This window comes from Sinocyclocheilus grahami, unplaced genomic scaffold, assembly GCF_001515645.1.
Source record: "Sinocyclocheilus grahami isolate Dianchi unplaced genomic scaffold, SAMN03320097.WGS_v1.1 scaffold943.1, whole genome shotgun sequence".
Taxonomy (NCBI): Eukaryota; Metazoa; Chordata; class Actinopteri; order Cypriniformes; family Cyprinidae; genus Sinocyclocheilus; species Sinocyclocheilus grahami.
In genome coordinates, this window is record NW_015506122.1 from 54,248 (window position 1) to 73,580 (window position 19,333).

Genomic DNA, 19,333 nt, shown 5'->3' on the forward strand with positions numbered 1-19,333 from the left:
CGATGCACTCTACAGCCTGTCCGACCTTCTTGGCACACACTCGTAAACACAGGTGACGTCGAGCTCCAGGGATGAGTGTGTTTGTGACAAAGTTTGCTCTTATCAAAAGAGATTACAATCTCAGCCGGGCAGTGGAGCGCTGCTGATAAATATTCAGCCCTGTTAAATAATATTATATGGTCTTGACCTTGACAGAGTCATAGTGTTGAAGTTAAGCTGGAATGGCAAGTCATTAAAGGCAAATGTAATATTTTTATGTTAGAATACTTTCTCTCCTGGCAGATTAATATGCAGTAACTTTAAGTTAGTGGGGGTCTGTCTGGGTAACAGGGTAAACTTTAAGAAATGACTATAATGACATACAAAACAACAACCGCTGGAGCTCGTAATCATCTCTTTATTGCATGCCACTGCAAATATCTTCTCTTAACATTAAGCAAAGATGACTTTGAGGTATTCATTTTTTTGTATCTGTAGTACCAATCCTATTCTGCTAGTGACAAACAAACTATCATTATATTGAACACCAAATGATAATGTTATTGACGTTAACTGCATGAGGAAGTGAAAAATAAAATGCATATTCGTAAATCTCAGCTCCTTTCATTGTGCACTTGATTTTCTTTAACACCAGCTCTTTCAAACAGCCCTTGTGAGCAACCTAATAAAGTCTTTATTGCTTTTCACGGCTGATTGGATTTTCTTCGTCTGGTTACAATGCGAGTTTGCTCTTCATAAACACATACACTAGCTGTGAGATGCAGATCACTGTAGCACTGCATCATAAAATAATAATAAAAAAAAAAAAAATTTTTTTTTTAAATCACATTTTGGCACATGTGGCAACTCTTCAGGCTGAGAACAACAGATTACACTCTATATTCCAGTCTTTTCTTACAAGAAAACAGCAAAATTAATGAAAAAAAGCATATAGAATGTAAAAGTATGCAGTCAAAGAAAGCAATTGTGCTTGCTGCAGAATAAGGTGATGAAAACAGAACATGGCTTGTGATGCACCTTAATACTGGCTGAAACGTGAGCGCGAGTGGGAAGTGTCACCGCAACCTCGCATCAGCATCAGTGTTTGTTCCAGGTTGGGATGGCGATTGGACCTTGAGGGGATCTCTCCACTAATATCAGCTCCTCTGGGTTATTAATGGCCTTGTAATGGAGTAACAGGTCCTGAATGGCTCGTTCTTCAATCTACGATAAAGATGAGATGAACGGAATACAAGGGTCAAATGATAAACATCAGGAAAAGGACATTTTTAAAAATCTAGTTTACAACACATTTGAAAAAATTCTTAAAAATGCGCACAAGTGTTTCTTGTACAATTTGACACTTTCATACTGTTTTTAGTCAAGGTTTTAATGATCCAATTCAATTTTTAAAAGATGTAATGTCATGCATCATAAAACAAAAAGTAAATATTTTCCTCATACCTTAAGTACATGAGTGTGCACATCTTAATCATTATTCTTCAAAATGTTTTCACACATACACCACCATTCAGAAGTTTGGGGTAAATAAGATATTTGAGCTAAATTCATAATTTTATTTGGCAAGGATGCATTAAATTGATCAAAAGTGACCGTAAAGACATTTATAATGTTACAAAAGGATCCTGAAAACTAAAATGTATCAGTTTCCACAAAAATATTATGCAGCACAACTGTTTTCAACATTGATAATAATCAGAAATGTTTCTCGAGCAGCAAATCAGCATATTATACTGATTTCTGAAGATCATGTGACACTGAAGACTGGAGGAATGATGCTGGAAATACAGCTTTGAACATAGAAATAAATTACATTCGAACATTCACATAGAAAAAAGCTATTTGAAATCACAATAATATTTCACAGTTTTATTGCATTTTTAATCAAATAAATGCAGTCTTGGTGAGCAGAAGACACTTATTTTGGAAAAAATCTTACTGGCCCCAAAGTTTTAAATGGTAATGCATTTTCCCAAGTAGAAATGTTTGAAAGCAGAGCACGTTTGATTAAAATAGCATGTTTTCTAAATAATGCACATCATGCCATTTGACAACCTGACATGTCCAGTGTTATTGCCAGGTTAAAGTTACTGTCTTGACCATCAACTGTGGACACGACTTTAATTTGGTGAATAAAAGGATGTCTATGTCACTATGTCAAATGCACACAAGACAGAAGAACGTTACCTGTATGAGCGCTAGCGGTTTCTCGCGGCTGCGGATTAGCGCGGCTTCCTGTTGTTTCTCCTCCTCCACAATGGAGGCAAATGTAGAAGTGGAAGGAGGGCTGCCAACTGCCCTCAGCACCCAAGGGCTGATGGGAAAAACACAGATGAGAAAAGGGTTCAATGCTTACTTGTACAAATGCTGAGTAACAATTTCTGAAGTTGCTTCCAATGCTTCAACTGACTTAAGCAGTAGGGATATGAATTATGAATAGCTGAAACGGTCCTCAACCTCAGGCCATACAAGATGAGTTTATTTCTTCATCAGATTTGGAGAAATGTAGCATTGCATCAGTGTCTCGGCAATGGATGCTCTGCAGTGAATGGGTGCCGTCAGAACGAGAGTCCAAACAGCTGATAAAAACATCACAATAATCCACAGCACTCCAGTCCATAAAAAAATCACATACATCTTGGATGACCTGAGGGTGAGCACATTTCCAGCTAATTTTCATTTTTGGGTGAACTGTTCCTTTAACGATTCTGCTAATTATTCTTTGAGTTATTTTTTAGATTGAAAGAATGGACAGCGTATTTGTATATTGCATATTTTGTACATTGTTCTGTTTACATCATTGGAAGAATGCAGGCGGTCCAGAAATGTTCACAGAACTGAAAGTCATGAAATGACTCCATTAATGAGCACAAATTAAAAACGAATACACAACACACGCACAAAAACAAAACTAAAACAAAACACTTTCCGCCTGAGAACAGCGATGCACGGTGAGTTTCTACAGCCTGTCCGACCTTCTTGGCACACACTCGTAAACACAGGTGACGTCGAGCTCCAGGGATGAGTGTGTTTGTGACAAAGTTTGCTCTTATCAAAAGAGATTACAATCTCAGCCGGGCAGTGGAGCGCTGCTGATAAATATTCAGCCCTGTAAAATGCCTCACTGCTTCCACTCAAATATTGTGCAGCACAACTGTTTTCAACATTGATAATAATCAGAAATGTTTCTCGAGCAGCAAATCAGCATATTAGAATAATTTCTGAAGATCATGTGACACTGAAGACTGGAGGAATGATGCTGAAAATACAGCTGCGCATCACAGGAATAAATGACACTTTACTATAAATTACTATTTTCTATTGTTATTTTAAACCGTAATAATATCTCACAATATTTAAGATCTTGCCATATTTTTTAGCAAATAAATGCCAAAAAAAAAAAAACTTACCTAGCTCAAACTTTTAAATGGTAGTGTGTGTGTATATATATATATATATATATATATATATATATACACATATACTGTATATATTCATTATAAAAAATCTAAACTGTTGCTTCCCAACTGTGGACAGCTTTTTGTTTTTGTTGTGAAAAATGATCTTTAAATTCTAAACGCAACTTTTATATTGTTAACAATTCTGCACACAATGCATATACACAGACATTTTATGTGTGCTTTCAAAACTATTAATTTCCACATTGTTGGAAGGAGATCACAGGGGAAATTATGGAATGACATTTTTCAATAAAATACAATTAAAAAAAGCTTTTTATCTGTCTAGTTGAATAAATATTCCGGGTCATTTCACTTGTTGCAGATCTAAGCACATCCCATTTCTTTGAGAAAACAGCAAAAAGGAAAAAGGATCATTCTTCCAAATATCAGCCAAAACTCACACCTACAAAACACAGCAGCATGTCAGCAGATGTACTGTCTCATGACTGAGACTTCAGTCCCACTGACTACAGCCGGGTTATACAGAAGCATTACAGCGCCACCTGCTGGAACATACAGATGAATGAGAACCAGAGCAACACCTGCTCTCTCACAAGAGCTCTGATCCAAAAACCTAGTGTGCATCTACAAAAGAGGAAATGTAAGACATCTCAAAGGGAGGCCGCAGAAGAATAATACCTTATTTTGGATAAATTCATTGGATGTACTGCATATATCCTTCACAGAGATACATGAAATATCCCAGAAGCACACTACTAAAAACAACATAGTTGAGTGTTTTTGCTCCTATTTTTCTCTGTCTTTTTACTCCCAGTATATATCTTTTTGGAGCATGTCTCTCATGTCTCTAATGCCCACAAGCAAATTGGGAGATCCGAATATTAAAGGGGACATTTTTTTTAAAATATTTTAGCTTTTTTTTAGCATTTAGTTTCTGGCATGTCTGTCAGTCCAGAAAAGCAGAAAAGAAAACACGCAGCCAGTTTGTTACGTGCTATCTGAGTCTGAAACTGTATCATCCAGCGAGCCGCTTAAACCTGCAGCCGGTTTCTACATAGATAGCAAGCTATTTGAATTAGACCACCTCCTAGCCATATACAGACATGTTTCACACTGTTGTGTCGACACGCCCCACAGAAGAGAGGGGCGGGGTGAGCAGTAGCTCATTAGCATTTAAAGAGACATGCACTGAAACGGCTCGCTGTAAACAGAGCTGATTTTGACAAGGAAAAAAAGAAAGATGTTGTTTTACATGACCAATGAGGAATTTTAACCAAATTAAGACAATAAAGAGTTAAGATTTTAAAACGCTTTCTTCTCAAATAACATTTTTATGTGGTGAAAAGCTGTGTAATTAGTGATACGACTGTACATTATGCCATAAATGTAGATCAATATTTTGTGTCTAATGATTTACTTATGTGGCAAGCAGTTGTGTAATAAGTGGGATAACGTACATCCAGCCAATCAGATTTAGATCAGATTTGAAAGTGTTTCCAGTTTAGTGTGTCATGCGCATCAGGTGTTTAGTGAACGGACATTGTGCACTGAATGAGATGTTCCTCACCCTGCTGGTTTCTCCGGGTCGCTGCTCTCGGCACATTTAAAAGTCACTCTTTTGGCACATATTGGTGGTCCTGCAGCAGCTGCTGGACTCCTGGCCGTCACTGGGGATACTGGAGAGGGTTTCCCACGCTGCTCCTCCTCTACTAGAAGATCCCGGAAGGAACTGGAGGAGGGCGGGGACTGAACTGCTGTCGACCTGACGACACAACGACATAAGGTTTGGATGAGTCACACAACTGATGAACTGAAAACATCATTAGCCAATCAATGTTTCTAAATGAGAAAGTTAACGGCTCTGCCAAAATCACCCATAGGCTTAAGCTAGGACACTTTAACTAATTTCCCTTATATAAAGTGACCATATTGTTTATGTATGCATTTATGTTTTCACCTTTTATTCTATTTTTTGATAGACTTTTACTTTTTAATGGTAAAAACTGAAATAAAGCTGTTAATTAATTGTGTTATTTAATGCATTAGGAATCAAGGTATACTATTTATACAGCTTGTTAAATGTTAAAATGTATTCGTATTGCTTTGGGTGTTTGTCATGTTGGAAGGTAAACCTCCTTCCCATTGACAACTTTCTGGCAGAGGGCAGCAGATTAAAGTTTGGGGTGGGCAATATGGCAAAAATATCATATCACGATTTTTTTCATGAAAATCACGATTTTTTTATGTTATGTTGGTTTTATATGTTGCAAGTTGTCTGAGCAGTACAGTCAAACTAATTTTCCTATTTTAAAAACAAAGCCTTATAAGGTAACAAAATATAAAATAAAAAAACAATGGCAGACATTTAGGCCAAAGTGGGCAAAGATAAAAAATCTTTGTTCTTATTTTTTAATAACAAAGATAAAATAATGACAAAGACGCATTAACATTACAAATACACATAATATACAAATAAAACAAACAGTGCTTTATTTTTCAGGTACAGTAGGTGTATTTTGCAACAGCATTAAAAAAACTGAATGAACAAATATATATATATATATATATATATATATATAAAACTATATACACTTCACTGTATAAATTATACATTGATTCTTATTAAAGTGACTGTATTAAAGTTCTTCAGTCAAGAGCAGTGAGTGATTTTTCTCTTTGTGTTTTGTTGTTTTATTAACATTAAAGGGATAGTTCACCCTAAAATGAAAATTCTGTCATCATTTACTCACTCTCAAGTTGTTTTAAACCTGAATGAGTTTCTTTCTTCTGTTGAACCCAAGTTATTTTAAAGAATTCAAAGACCGGCGACTGTTTGGTTACCCACATTCTTCAAAATATCTTCTTTTGTGCTCAGCACAAGAGAGAAATTAATACAGGTTTGGGACAACATGAAAGTGAGTGAATAATTTTCATTTTTGGGTGAACTCTCCCTTTAATGACAAGCGGCATCATGTTTAGTACTATTATGGCGCTTTTCCACTGCGTGGTATGACTCGGCTCGGTACGGCACGGTTCGGCTCGGCACGGTACGGTTTGCGTCTCCACTGCAGTTCAGTACCGCTTTAGAGTGGGCGGGATTATTCACCTGTCGTTATAGTTGCGCCGCCTTCTACTACCACGACTCCTAAATAAACTTTTTCATTCCGCATCGCCCCATCAAGCTCTTGCTGGATCTGCTCCTCTGCTATCAACGAGAGGAACGTCTGTCCTTACGCAACAGACAACAAAACTTTTTGGTAGTTAAAAAAAGGTGCGCTCCTTCAAAACGGTTACGTTCGATCCTTCGCTGGCTGTGCTGATTTAAATCTAGCGGTTCTGTTGTGTTTGTGTCGCAAGTTCAGTGACGCGGGTAGTGACGATTCTGTCCGGCCAATCCGTGATCAGCAGAGTTTACACGTCACGTTTTGGTAACGGTACGGTTCACTTGGAACCCCAACCGAGGTGGTACTAAAAAAAGTACCAGGTACTGTACCCAGTGGAAAACCCCCCAAAAGTGAACCGTACCGAGCCGTACCGTGCCGTACCATGCAGTGGAAAAGCGCCATTTGTCTGCTGTCACTTCAAGAGCTGCACACATCTGATTTTACTTTACTTTGAACTCAGTAATCAGGCGCTGTTTGACAGGCTTTTTAGCATGCGCGCGCTTCAGGTGTACGCGCTCAGAAAAAGCGCACATCAGAACAGCATGTGAATGAAATGTTTAACCTGCAAGACTTTAAAGCACATGCAAATAATGTACTTTTGTGATTGTGAATAAGTGCAGTGTTTTATGAGTGTAACTCTACCGGCGAGTTAACATTTGATGTGAATGTATGTTGTACAGTATATTGAGACGGAGGTGCCAGAGCTGCAACTGATAAGAATAGTAGTGCGATACTACCATATTTCTTCAAATGCAGATCGTGGAGACATTTTAATTGTTCACGATCAAAAATCGTCATATCGCACACCCCTAATTAACTTTATTTGACAGTCCTGGTCCTTATGTACATACTATGTACTTATTGTAGTAATTACAATAACTAGGTACTAACCCTAAACCTAACCCTACCCCATGTAGTTACCTTATATTACCAGTACTTTCTTGGGTAAGTACATGTAAGTACACGTACTGTAAAATAAAGTGCAACCAATTAAGGCCCCAAAAAACAGAACATGTCAGGGGAAAAGAGGACATATGGTCACCCTACATTATATGCACTTCATTTGAGAGACATAATGGAATAAGGCTCTCACCAGGTCTTCACAGGTTTAACCGGAGTAAGAGACGGCGGTGATTTAGCAGAAATATTCTCTGTGCTGCCCACTCTGGAGGCCAGAGCCATCATCTTCCTCTGCTTCTGAGACATCTTACTGGGGACGACCGAGACCTTAGTGCTGCTGCTCGAGCTGGTGTTCATAAAAGCAATAAGCAGAGAATAGAGTAAAAATAACAATGCACAGTAAATAACTAGCTGAACTACCATGATGGAAGACTTACGAGCTGGGACTCTTGTGTGTGGCACCCATGTTCAGAGAGTTGGCCTCCATCTCCATGATGGCCCTGAGGTCCAGGACAGAAGCCGGTCTACAGAGATTGAACGTACATTCAGAATTACAGCGATACCAATCAAGAACATACACTGTTTGCTGTGACAGAGCATTTCAATCACCTTGCTCTGACTGTAGGGATGGGTTCAGGGGTGGACGACTGGGTCGGCACGGGGCCATTCTTCAAAACAGGGGTGCCAGGAGGAGTCTTTAGTCCTATCGGTCCACGTCTCTCATCCTACAAACACCAAATATTCTTTCATGCAACAGTGAAAATTCTGTCATCATTTACTCAGACATAATGGGATACGAGTTCTCTGGTGGGAGGATGAAAAATTACTTAAATTTCAGTACCGTATGAAACTCAACAGCATTCAGTTTATTGTGATAACTCAAGCAGAGTGAATCCACAAAGCACAGCTATTTGGACTATAACTGTGTAGAATCTTAATACAAAATATACACTATCATAAGTATGATTATTTATATATTTTTAAAAGAAATTAGTTTTATAAAGCAAGGATGCATTAAATTAACCAAAAGTGACAGCAAAGGCATTTACATTGTTACAAAACATTCTATTTCAAAGGCTTTTGTAAGGCTACTGTAAAAAAAAAAAAACATGCATCAGTTTTCACTAAAATGTTTTCAAAACTGTTTGCAGCAAATCAGCATATTATACTGATTTCTGAAGATCATGTGACACTGAAGACTGGAGGAATGATGCTGAAAATACAGCTGCGCATCACAGAAATACATTCTATTTTATAATATATTCACATAGAAAACGGTTCTTTTAAATTGTAATAATATTTCATATTTTCACTGTATTTTTGATCAAATAAATGCAGCCTACAGCTAGGCTTTACTATTATACTAATTTTACTAGTATATCTTTACATTTTACAAATGGTCAGTACATAAATATATAGGAGTACTGTGTATTATATATAAAACAAAAATAATATCTTAATATATAAAAAGTAAAGTTACACTAAAAAGCAATAATAATTTTGAAATAATTTTGGATTAAATATTACCATAGCTGTTGCTTTCTGTAGCAAGTGAAACTGAAAATAGCATTTTAAATAACGTGTTATTATACCACCCACATAATGAAATGTGTGTCTCTGGAGTTTGAGAGTTTGTATTATGCGGGTGTCGTGGCTTCACCTGCGTATCAGGCCTGTCGTGGAAGACGGGGGACTGCAGGTCTCGAGGGCTGCCCATATAACTGCCCTCAGAGTCAGACGTGATGAGCTCCGGCAGAGACTCCACTGAACTGGCCTTCACTGAACGAGCCAAACCTGAGGAGCACAGCCAGGTCAAACAGATCCAGCCAAAATAAACATGGCTGAAGTAAAACTACTCAAATAATAGAAATGCCCTAATAATTCATTTTTGCTTTGTGATCATCACATGATTTTCGTCGTTCTAAACTTTTTTGACTTGAAGGCCCCCCATTTTCCAACACAATATTCGAAAGCTCCTCATGCATGCCCACTGATTGAGAACCACTCATTTAGATGATCAATATCAGCTTTCTGAAGAAAGTGCGAGTGGTATTTTTCTGTTGCTAGGGTCTTATGAGTGGTTGCTAAGGTATTTTGTGATGGTTACTCATCTCAAAAGAGACCACCGAGGGATCTGATGAGCAATAGTGAGAGTGCTGCTCTGCTCAAACAGTTCATTAGTGTGTTTCATATGCAGGCCGAGTGAGCTGACCTGCAGTGGCCGGACTCTGGATGACATCAGTAGGAGAGCTATGAATGACATCAGACAGATTGTATCCGCCAGAGCTGTCCGAGCGCCGCCGGGGCTTCCTCTTAGCCCTCATCTTGGCCTTCTTCAGCAGGCTATCGCTAGATTGAACACAGAGAGGACTCCGAGTACAGCTGGACAGTCATTCATATTACAGTCTTTCAGCAGGAAGATTTCACACCTGGAGCGATCGGCTTCAGAGCCGCTTTTGCAGTCCACAGCGGAGTCCCACTCTCGGTCCTCATAGGCGCTGAGATCCGGAGCGTCGGCGTATGGCGTGATGAGACGTCTCTGCATGGCTGGGATCTGTCAGAGGAGTCTGATGTCAGGATCTTTGAGCAGAGCTTCAATGAAGCAGACAAGAACGATGATTTAAACTTACCATTCTCCTGTACGCAGCTGTTAGATCCAGGAGGACACCATCGCTCAGGATCTCCAGCGCTCTGACAGACAGAGAGACGGACAGACACATGAGCAACTTGGGGATTTTCTTTTTAATTAATGCTTTTATTCAGCAAGGATGCACTAAATTGAGCAAAAGTGACAGTAAAGACATTTATGTTAAAAGATTTCTATTTCAAATAAATGCTGTTCTTTCGAACTTTCTATTCATCAAAGAATCCTGAAAAATAAAATGCATCAGTGGTCTGGATCTCACCTGGACTCCAGCAGCGCCGTCATGTTGAGGACCATGAACTGCAGGCAGGACAGTTTGAGCTGATCAGCGTTGAACACGGTGGCAAACTCCAGCAACTCCGCCGCGTTCTTCAGCGTCACTGCACACAATACATGGACAAAATCCTCTCACCTTGGCGTCTGTCTTGCACTGCAACATTTTGGACTATGCATGGTATATTATATGCAATGCAATAATAACAATCAAGTGAAAGATAAGTTAATTGTTATTGCTACTTTTCCATATTCAAAATATCAAGTTGCAGTCATTCTTGGAATATGACAAACGGCCCGTGTAAAACACTACTGTTCAAAAATTAAGGGTTAGTAAGTTTTTTTTGAAGAAGAAGAAGAAGAATTTAATACTTTTATTCAGCAAGGATGCATTAAATTGATCAACACTGATAGTAAGTACATTTATAATGACCAAAAAAAAAATCGATTTTAAATAAATGCTGTTGTTTTGAACTTTCTATTCATCAAACAATCCTGAAAAATCAAATGCATCACAGTTTCCACAAAACTATTCAAAATATCAAGTTGCAGTCATTCTTGGAATATGACAAACGGCCCGTGTAAAACACTACTGTTCAAAAATTAAGGGTTAGTACGTTTTTTTTTTATTGAAGAAGAAGAATTTAATACTTTTATTCAGCAAGGATGCATTAAACTGATCAACACTGATAGTAAGTACATTTATAATGACCAAAAAAAAATCGATTTTAAATATGAACTTTCTATTCATCAAACAATCCTGAAAAATCAAATGCATCACAGTTTCCACAAAAATATGCAGACTTACGGTTCTCAGTGATGGCGACCTCACAGATCTCCTTCAGCCTGGTGATCAGCAGCTGATCCGCCACCACCAGCACGTTACACACAGACTCCACATTCACAGACTCTGAGATAAAAAGACAGAAAATGGATTACACTGACGAAAGGAAGAAACGGCAGGTAATAATATCCCAGCACAAAGTCTGGGGTGAAACCTCTGACAGTGGGAGACTCGTCGGTGTAGATGTACTCCAGAATGGCCTGCAGGACCTCCGAGGTGGTGGGCATATCCAGCGCAGTGCAGCTGGTGGCCTGAAGAGGGCAGAAGACACTCACATGAACACAACAGTTCCAGTTCAGAGAGACGATGCTGCTACTTCATGTCATTTCATCATACCTCAATCCAGGGGCTGCCCAACATACTGTTGAAATACTCTGCACAAATAAGAGAGTCAAAATTAAATCACTAAAAGCACACACCATGTATAATAAAATATGATAATGCACACTTTGTTTCTTATGTGAAACACGCACGAAGAATGTCTAAGCTACAAAATGAAGATAAATGGGCACTCTCAAGCTCCAAAGGACCATCAAATTAAGGATTTTTAGCAAGAAACTTAAGTTTTGGTCTGTTTCTCACAAGAAAAATGAACAAATTATGGGTCAGTTTTTCGTTTTCTAGTCATTTTCAACTATCACTGTCTGGAAAACAGCAGCAAAAGCATTCTGATAAATCTCTTCGTTTTGTTTCAACAGGTTTTAAAAGGATCTGAAGTTAATGAAGTGGCCAAAAATCTCTCTGAGAATCAGTAATCATAATAGGTGCGTTTAGTCAGGGCAGACAGATACATACAGATATACAAAACAAAAGTTGACTGGTGCATTATTACCATGTTTTTGAACTGAAATGTTCAGCAAAGCTGCTTTAAAAAAAATACAGTAAAAATGTGAAAGATTATAATTTTAAATAACACATTTCTGTATGAATATATTGCAAAATGTAATGTATTGCTGTGATCAAAGCTGAATTTTCAGCATCATTACTCCAGTCTTCAGCTCAGCTCAAGAAACTGATTATTATCAATGTTGAAAACAGTTGTGCTGCTGAATATTTGTGAGGAAAATATTAGCTTTTTCAGAATTCACAGATGAATAGAAAGTTCAAAAGAACAGCATTTATTTGAAACAGAAATCTTTTGTAACATTATAAATGTCTTTACTGGCATTTTTGATCAATTTAATGCACCCTTGCTGAATAAAAGCATTAATTTAAAAAAGAAAAATCTTATTGACCAGTATCATAATATTGTAGTATGATCATACTATTATACATTTTGATATTTTTTGTTAACATATGCTAATACTTTGATTTTATGTTTATATATTTTTTTATTTTACATTTTATACAGGTTTTAGTAATACTGTTGTGTTTTTGTCCTTATTTTTTGTTATTGTACTGTTAGTTTTAGTTATTTTAGTACTTCAAAAAAAAATAATGAAAATGAGAACAATTGCCTTAGCATTTAACTGAAATAAAATAAGTTTCGTTTTTTATATTACATTTTATTTTATTTCAGACAATGTTTAATTTCAAGTAATGACAATTTTTATGTCTTTAGTTTTGACCCCCAAAGTTTTGAACAGTAGTCTATTTATTTGATAAAAATGGGGGGAGACATGATTTTACTGTCCAATAAAAAACTGCAAAGATGTATTTTGAATGCTTCATCAGCGTTCAGTACTCTGCTATACAACAGTGCAATGTAACAGGCTTCACCTTCCAACACTAATTTGACTCAAATGAAAATAAAGCTGTTAAATACATCATCTGAATCAGTATGAACATGTCAGTGGACACAAGTGTGAAATAAAATATCTGATCTCACCCAGCCGAGCGCACAAGACACATTTGTGACATGGAAACTCTCTGCCGTCCTCCGAGCGCAGCGTGACGTCACAGAGGTACGAGCTGAGGACACACAATGAGAAGATCTGTATTCACAGCCACTGAAAGAGTGTATGACCTCCATTGATGCTTCATCACAACACACACCATTTTTTCTGGTTGAATCGCAGCTTATTGCCCGTCTTCTTCTGCACCACACTGATCTTCCCATTTTCAAACTTCACCCCATCAAGCCTAGTCAGTCGTAAAATGCTTATTAATTAGCAACCAGGATACCTTGATGAATTATAGCAACAGCAAATACAAACCCCTCATTTACATACAAACATATTGAAAGTACATCAGCAAAATGTACTTCAATATTTGTTGTTTTGAGCAAAATATAAGGTAGTATTGCATGTATTCTTCTGCTTTTGGTGCAAGACACTTTGATTAAAGAAATAGTTCACCCAAAAAAGTACTCACCCTCAGGCCATCCAAGATGTAGATGAGTTTGGATATTTAGAGAAATGTAGCATTGCATCACTTGCAATCAATGGATGCTCTGCAGTGAATGGGTGCCGTCAGAATGAGAGTCCAATCAGCTGATAAAAACATCACAATAATCCACAAGTAATCCACGGCACTCCAGTCCATCAGTTAATGTCTTGTGAAGCCAAAAGCTGCAGGTTTGTGAAAAACGAATCCATCAATACGTTTTTAAGTTCATACTGTAGCTTCCGATACCATAATCCATAATAACGCTTCCTCCAGTGAAAAAGTCCATCACCTGATGTCACAATCCACCCACATATTTGTTTTCGGCTTGTAAACGGTGCTTGATCTGATACTTTTTCACTGGAGAAAACGGTATTTTGGATTATGGACCCGTATTTTGGCTTCACCAGACATTAACTGATGGACTGGAGTGGTGTGGATTATTGTGATGTTTTTATCAGCTGTTTGGGCTCTCATTCTGACGGCACCCATTCACTGCAGAGCATCCATTGCTGAGCAAGTGATGCAATGCTACATTTCTCCAAATCTGATGAAGCAACAAACTCATCTACATCTTGGACGGCCTGAGGGTGAGAAGAACATGTTCAGCCAATTAAAATTTTTTGGTCAACTATTCCTTTAACATACAAGTAAACTTTGGGGGGAAAAAATACATTCAAAAAGCATCTCACCGTGCTGAGAGGCTCCCCAAGCCCAGTTTTTTGGCGACACCCTGCAGCATCTTCACTGGGTTTTGTCCAGGTTCACCGACATTACCACTCTTGCCTTTTTTCCCAGACTTAGTGCTTTTGGCCTTGGGCTTGTCTGCATCCTCAAGAGTCTTAGCAGGAAGAGAGCGGTACACATCCAGAGCGGAGCACTTCTCCAGCCCTAGAGCCTGCAGACTGTGGATCAGCTGCTGCTGCGGTTCAGGATCAGAGCTCTGGTTAGAGCGAGGGACGATGGGCCGGGTCCCGTGAACCAGCATCTCACAGGAGTCTGTGTAGATGAAGTGAAGCGCTTGCTCCAGCATCTCAGGAGAAACCTTCTCCAGGACCAGCAGATCACAGCCCACCGCGTCTTCTCCTTTCTTCACCTCTCCATCTTCCACACCCTCTTTGCAGCCCTCTGGGTGGAGCACTTTACGGAAGAAGTCCGACCGCATGGACAGGATGTATTTGTGTGCTGCGAAGGTGCGATCGCCAGCCTGCAGGGTCACGTCATGGATGCTGTCCGTCTCATCGGCTTCGGCCAGGAGGCACTGGAAGTGCTGGGAGAACGTGGACGCAGAAGCGGTGGGAACTTCATACAAGCTGAAGAACAGAGAGAAGAAACGTTAACACAAGTAGGCTGAAAATATATCATGACACATGATTAAAATTGGAAAACAGTTCAGAACAAAGTACAGGAACTGAATGATTTTCACAATTTTATTCCATTAATAGTTCTTGAATGCAGTGTTATTTTAGTATAATTGAGGTAGCTTTTCGTCGTACATTTTTAATAACTTTATTTATACATTTTATGATTTAATTTTGTGAGATGGATGGCGATCCGATCACGCAAACCACATCAGGAGATGGTCTGAGACACAACTGAACAAGTGGAAATGCATCTGGAAGCCACATATATAAATGTTATTCTTCCCAAAATGATAAAAAGATAAAGGCAGAGCATAGAATTGAAGATATATGCAACAGTTTTAACAAATTGGATCAGTAAGAACACATGAAGTGACATATGTAAATAGGCCCTTAATGTGATAAGAGAAAAAACTGGGCTCTGCAAAATACAAAACACAGACCAGTGGTTCTCAACTGGTGGGTCACAACCCTAAAATAGGCTGCTCAGTCAGACCATGTGCAGCAGAGGATAAAAACAATGCTAAATGCATTTTAATAAAATGTTACTAACTATATAAACATACATAGTTAAGATAACAAAACAAACCAAATGCCTCTCATATTTTTTGTTGCTGATGTCAAGCTCTTAAGGCTCCGCGTCCAAGTAAACTCTACAGTATTTGGCCACAGATTTATTCATCAGCTGGTAACATGGCTGTTACTAATGCAGTATTAACAATCTTTTCCAATGTGTTAGGATGATTAATTACACTTCCGCTGGTCTTTAAAAAAAAATTCAATTTGGTCACTTCCTGGTTTTGTTGGGCGCAAGTAATTCATGGTAATTTACACACAAAAAAAAAATCAGTGTTTGATTCCAAGGACATTTTTCCTTTACTTTTGTATAGTAAACAACTTTGATCAGAAGGAACTGGGACTATTCAGTGACACTGAAAGCCAGAAATGTTAAGACTCCAACATTCCAAACGTCATTTAGTCACAAACATCTGTGCCCTTGTTAGTAATCATCATTATCTGCACCTGGTTTTAGGATCAGCTTGCAGCACTCCGAAATTCCGACCCTTCGAATCCATGGTGATGCTGACGGCTCTGTGGACGTAAGGAAGCTTCTCCAGACGGATTCGTTCATAAACACCCCCTCCATCTGAGTGACCGGACACCTCCACGCCATCTGACACAACAGAGCATTCATAAGTCACGGGTCCTTCCTATCTAGTTAGAAATTTTATTTTATTTATAACATATTTAGAGTTAAACTGATGGCCTCAATACCTTTTTTGTCTACAGCTTTCTTGTACTGGCCCAGCCACTGGCCACTGAAGCCCTCTCCATCCTGAGTAACAAACATCATGCTGTTCTTACTCAGGGCGATGTCTGACATGAAGACCTGTCGGCCGTATGCCCAGCGACACTGCCTCACTGACGTGCCCATAGAGCGCCAACAAAACACCTGAAACATCAGAGAAAGACAGAGATAAGAAAGCAGGAATATGAATATAATGAATACAATACCAGGTAAATGGTTGCTAATGTGTTCTGAGTAGTTGCAAGGTGCCTTACAGACTCAAGTCAAAACACAGGCAAAAAATAAGGCCTTATGAAATTGTGCTTTATTTTATTTATTGATTTACTTTTTTTTTTTCTGTATTCTCTATTTATTTCACAAGATAAGACCCTTATTCCTCAGCTGGGATCGTGTAGAGCCCTTTGAAGCTGTACTGAAACTGCAATTTGGACCTTCAACCCCTTGATCCCCATTGAAGTCCATTATATGGAGAAAAATCCTGGAATGTTTTCCTCAAAAACCTTAATTTCTTTGTGACTGAAGAAAGAAAGACATGAACATCTTGGATGACATGGGGGTGAGTAAATTATCAGTACATTTTTTATTCTGGAAGTGAACTAATTCTTTAACAAAAATGTATTAAAAGTTTAATAAAAAATTTTAATTTGTATGGCTCTATGAAATCAGTTTTATTTTTTCCTATATTCTGATTTTTAAATTACATACTTTTTAAAGGATTAGTTCACTTTCAAATTAAAATTTCCTGATAATTTACTCACCCCCATGTCATCCAAGATGTTTACGCCTTTCTTTCTTCAGTCGAAAATAAATTAATTATTCTCCTTATAGTGGACTTCAATGGTTACCAAACGGTTGAAGGTCAAAATTACAGTTTCAGTGCAGCTTCAAAGGGCTCTACATGATACCAGACGAGGAATAAGGGTCTTTATCTAGTGAAACGACCAGTCATTTTCTAAAAAAAAAGTAAATGCTTTATAAACAAAAATGCGCGCCTTGCACTGCTCTGCGATCCGCGCCCATGACTTCACGTAATACATAATTACGTTGAAAAGGTCACGCTTGACGTAGGCGGAAGTACCAACTCAGTGTTTACAAATGTGGAGAAGGAAGACCGTTCAAAAGTAATTGTATGTTCAATAACACTTCAGTGCAGCTTCAAAGGGCTCTACATGATACCAGACGAGGAATAAGGGTCTTATCTAGTGAAATGACCAGTCATTTTCTAAAAAAAAGTAAATGCTTTATAAACAAAAATGCACGCCTTGCACTGCTCTGCGATCCGCGCCCATGACTTCACGTAATACATAATTACGTTGAAAAGGTCATGCTTGACATAGGCGGAAGTACCGACTCAGTGTTTACAAATGTGGAGAAGGAGGACCGTTCAAAAGTTGTTGTATGTTCAATAACACACATTCCAGTGTCTTTGTGTCAGTTTATCGTTTAAAATGGTCACTTCGTGTGCGTATCCTGGATGTTTAAATCTTTTGAAACCTACCTTCCGCCTACGTCAAACGTGACCTTTTCAACGTAATTACGTATTACGTGAAGTCTTTGAATTTTAATCAATCAGTGCAGCTTCAAAGGGCTCTACATGATACCAGACGAGGAATAAGGGTCTTTATCTAGTGAAACGACCAGTCATTTTCTAAAAAAAAAGTAAATGCTTTATAAACAAAAATGCGCGCCTTGCACTGCTCTGCGATCCGCGCCCATGACTTCACGTAATACATAATTACGTTGAAAAGGTCACGCTTGACGTAGGCGGAAGTACCAACTCAGTGTTTACAAATGTGGAGAAGGAGGACCGTTCAAAAGTTGTTGTATGTTCAATAACACACATTCCAGTGTCTTTGTGTCAGTTTATCGTTTAAAATGGTCACTTCGTGTGCGTATCCTGGATGTTTAAATCTTTTGAAACCTACCTTCCGCCTACGTCAAACGTGACCTTTTCAACGTAATTACGTATTACGTGAAGTCTTTGAATTTTAATCAAATCACAATTTGATTAAATGCACTCCTCTACTTTTGATTTAATCATCCAAAATATACCAAATTCCATGGCATTCCACATTATACAGCAAATTCTATTTTTATGACTGGATTCCAAAATTCCGTTTGCATTCTCCACATCACAGAAAATCTTAAGTCAGACTTACTCAGAAAAAGGAGTAGTGAACCTCTCATCAAACAAATAAGCAACGTGATTAGAGGGACCAGGGTTTGTTCAAACCCCTTATGAGCAATAGCAAAAATGATGGTGTTTGCTAAGGCAGGCATTTAATAAACAGATGGAGTGACGAGCTGTAAAGATATAAAAGCAAATAACTCTGGCATATTACCAGACATTTAGGAAGACATGCTTGGCAAAACAAATGCCAGCATCAAATTAAGAAGCTTTTATTATATAAAAACCATGTGTTTTAAAATACATAGATATAAGAAGCACACTGGTATTTACTCTGTGAAAATGCAAAATCGTTAAGCATGACTAAATCCAACTTGGACCCCCTTCCACTGACTGGGCTGGTCCAGCTGATAGCCTTTTATCAGGCACGCACAGATCCACAAGACTGAACATCTTGGTTAGACAGACTTTATAACCAGATAGCTGGAAGTCACCATATATTATAGGGGGAAAACATCAGCAATAAAAACGAAACACTATTTGGAAACTTGATAAGTAGCTAAAATGGTTTAGCTCCTACCTGTCAGATCGCTACCACTTCATTTGTGTAAATGAAAATCTGCCTGACCTAACTATGGCAAAATATGGTGTGCCACAAGGCTCGGTCTCAGGCCCTTTGTTGTTCTTGTACTTTAGGTGATAATATTAGGAAACACAGCATTAGATATAACTGTAATGTAGACCACAAACATCTTTATACTTCTTCTAGTTCAGATGAAAGTTTTCCGATGATGGTGAACTGCACTGAATGTTTGTCAAGTCACTTCATGTGATTAACGTAAGCACTTTTGATAAAATTATTTTAGAAACAAGCTTTTACAGCTACAGAGAAAAGTTAGAAATGTTGCTTTTAGTAGCTATATTCATGTAAGTGTGAGACTGATGGTGTGTTCACTTGAACAC

General features: G+C 38.3%; 1 protein-coding gene across 1 annotated transcript in view; it reads right to left on the reverse strand.

Moving 5' to 3' along the window:
- Window positions 1–468: 468 nt before the first annotated feature.
- LOC107564511 (inhibitor of Bruton tyrosine kinase-like) overlaps window positions 469–19,333 on the reverse strand; it is a 31,101-nt gene continuing 12,236 nt past the window's right edge. Inside the window, exons 10-28 of the mRNA XM_016249605.1 lie at window positions 16,209–16,386; window positions 15,957–16,107; window positions 14,265–14,885; window positions 13,243–13,329; window positions 13,076–13,158; window positions 11,584–11,621; window positions 11,402–11,498; window positions 11,212–11,313; window positions 10,393–10,510; window positions 10,117–10,177; window positions 9,916–10,040; window positions 9,699–9,835; window positions 9,147–9,280; window positions 8,096–8,211; window positions 7,924–8,010; window positions 7,680–7,832; window positions 4,990–5,184; window positions 2,188–2,314; window positions 469–1,203 (exon numbers count right to left, since the gene is read on the reverse strand). Of these exons, the coding sequence (XP_016105091.1) occupies window positions 1,078–1,203; window positions 2,188–2,314; window positions 4,990–5,184; window positions 7,680–7,832; window positions 7,924–8,010; window positions 8,096–8,211; window positions 9,147–9,280; window positions 9,699–9,835; window positions 9,916–10,040; window positions 10,117–10,177; window positions 10,393–10,510; window positions 11,212–11,313; window positions 11,402–11,498; window positions 11,584–11,621; window positions 13,076–13,158; window positions 13,243–13,329; window positions 14,265–14,885; window positions 15,957–16,107; window positions 16,209–16,386 (2,736 nt within the window). The 3' untranslated portion in view covers window positions 469–1,077. The remainder of the gene's footprint in view (window positions 1,204–2,187; window positions 2,315–4,989; window positions 5,185–7,679; window positions 7,833–7,923; window positions 8,011–8,095; window positions 8,212–9,146; window positions 9,281–9,698; window positions 9,836–9,915; window positions 10,041–10,116; window positions 10,178–10,392; window positions 10,511–11,211; window positions 11,314–11,401; window positions 11,499–11,583; window positions 11,622–13,075; window positions 13,159–13,242; window positions 13,330–14,264; window positions 14,886–15,956; window positions 16,108–16,208; window positions 16,387–19,333) is intronic.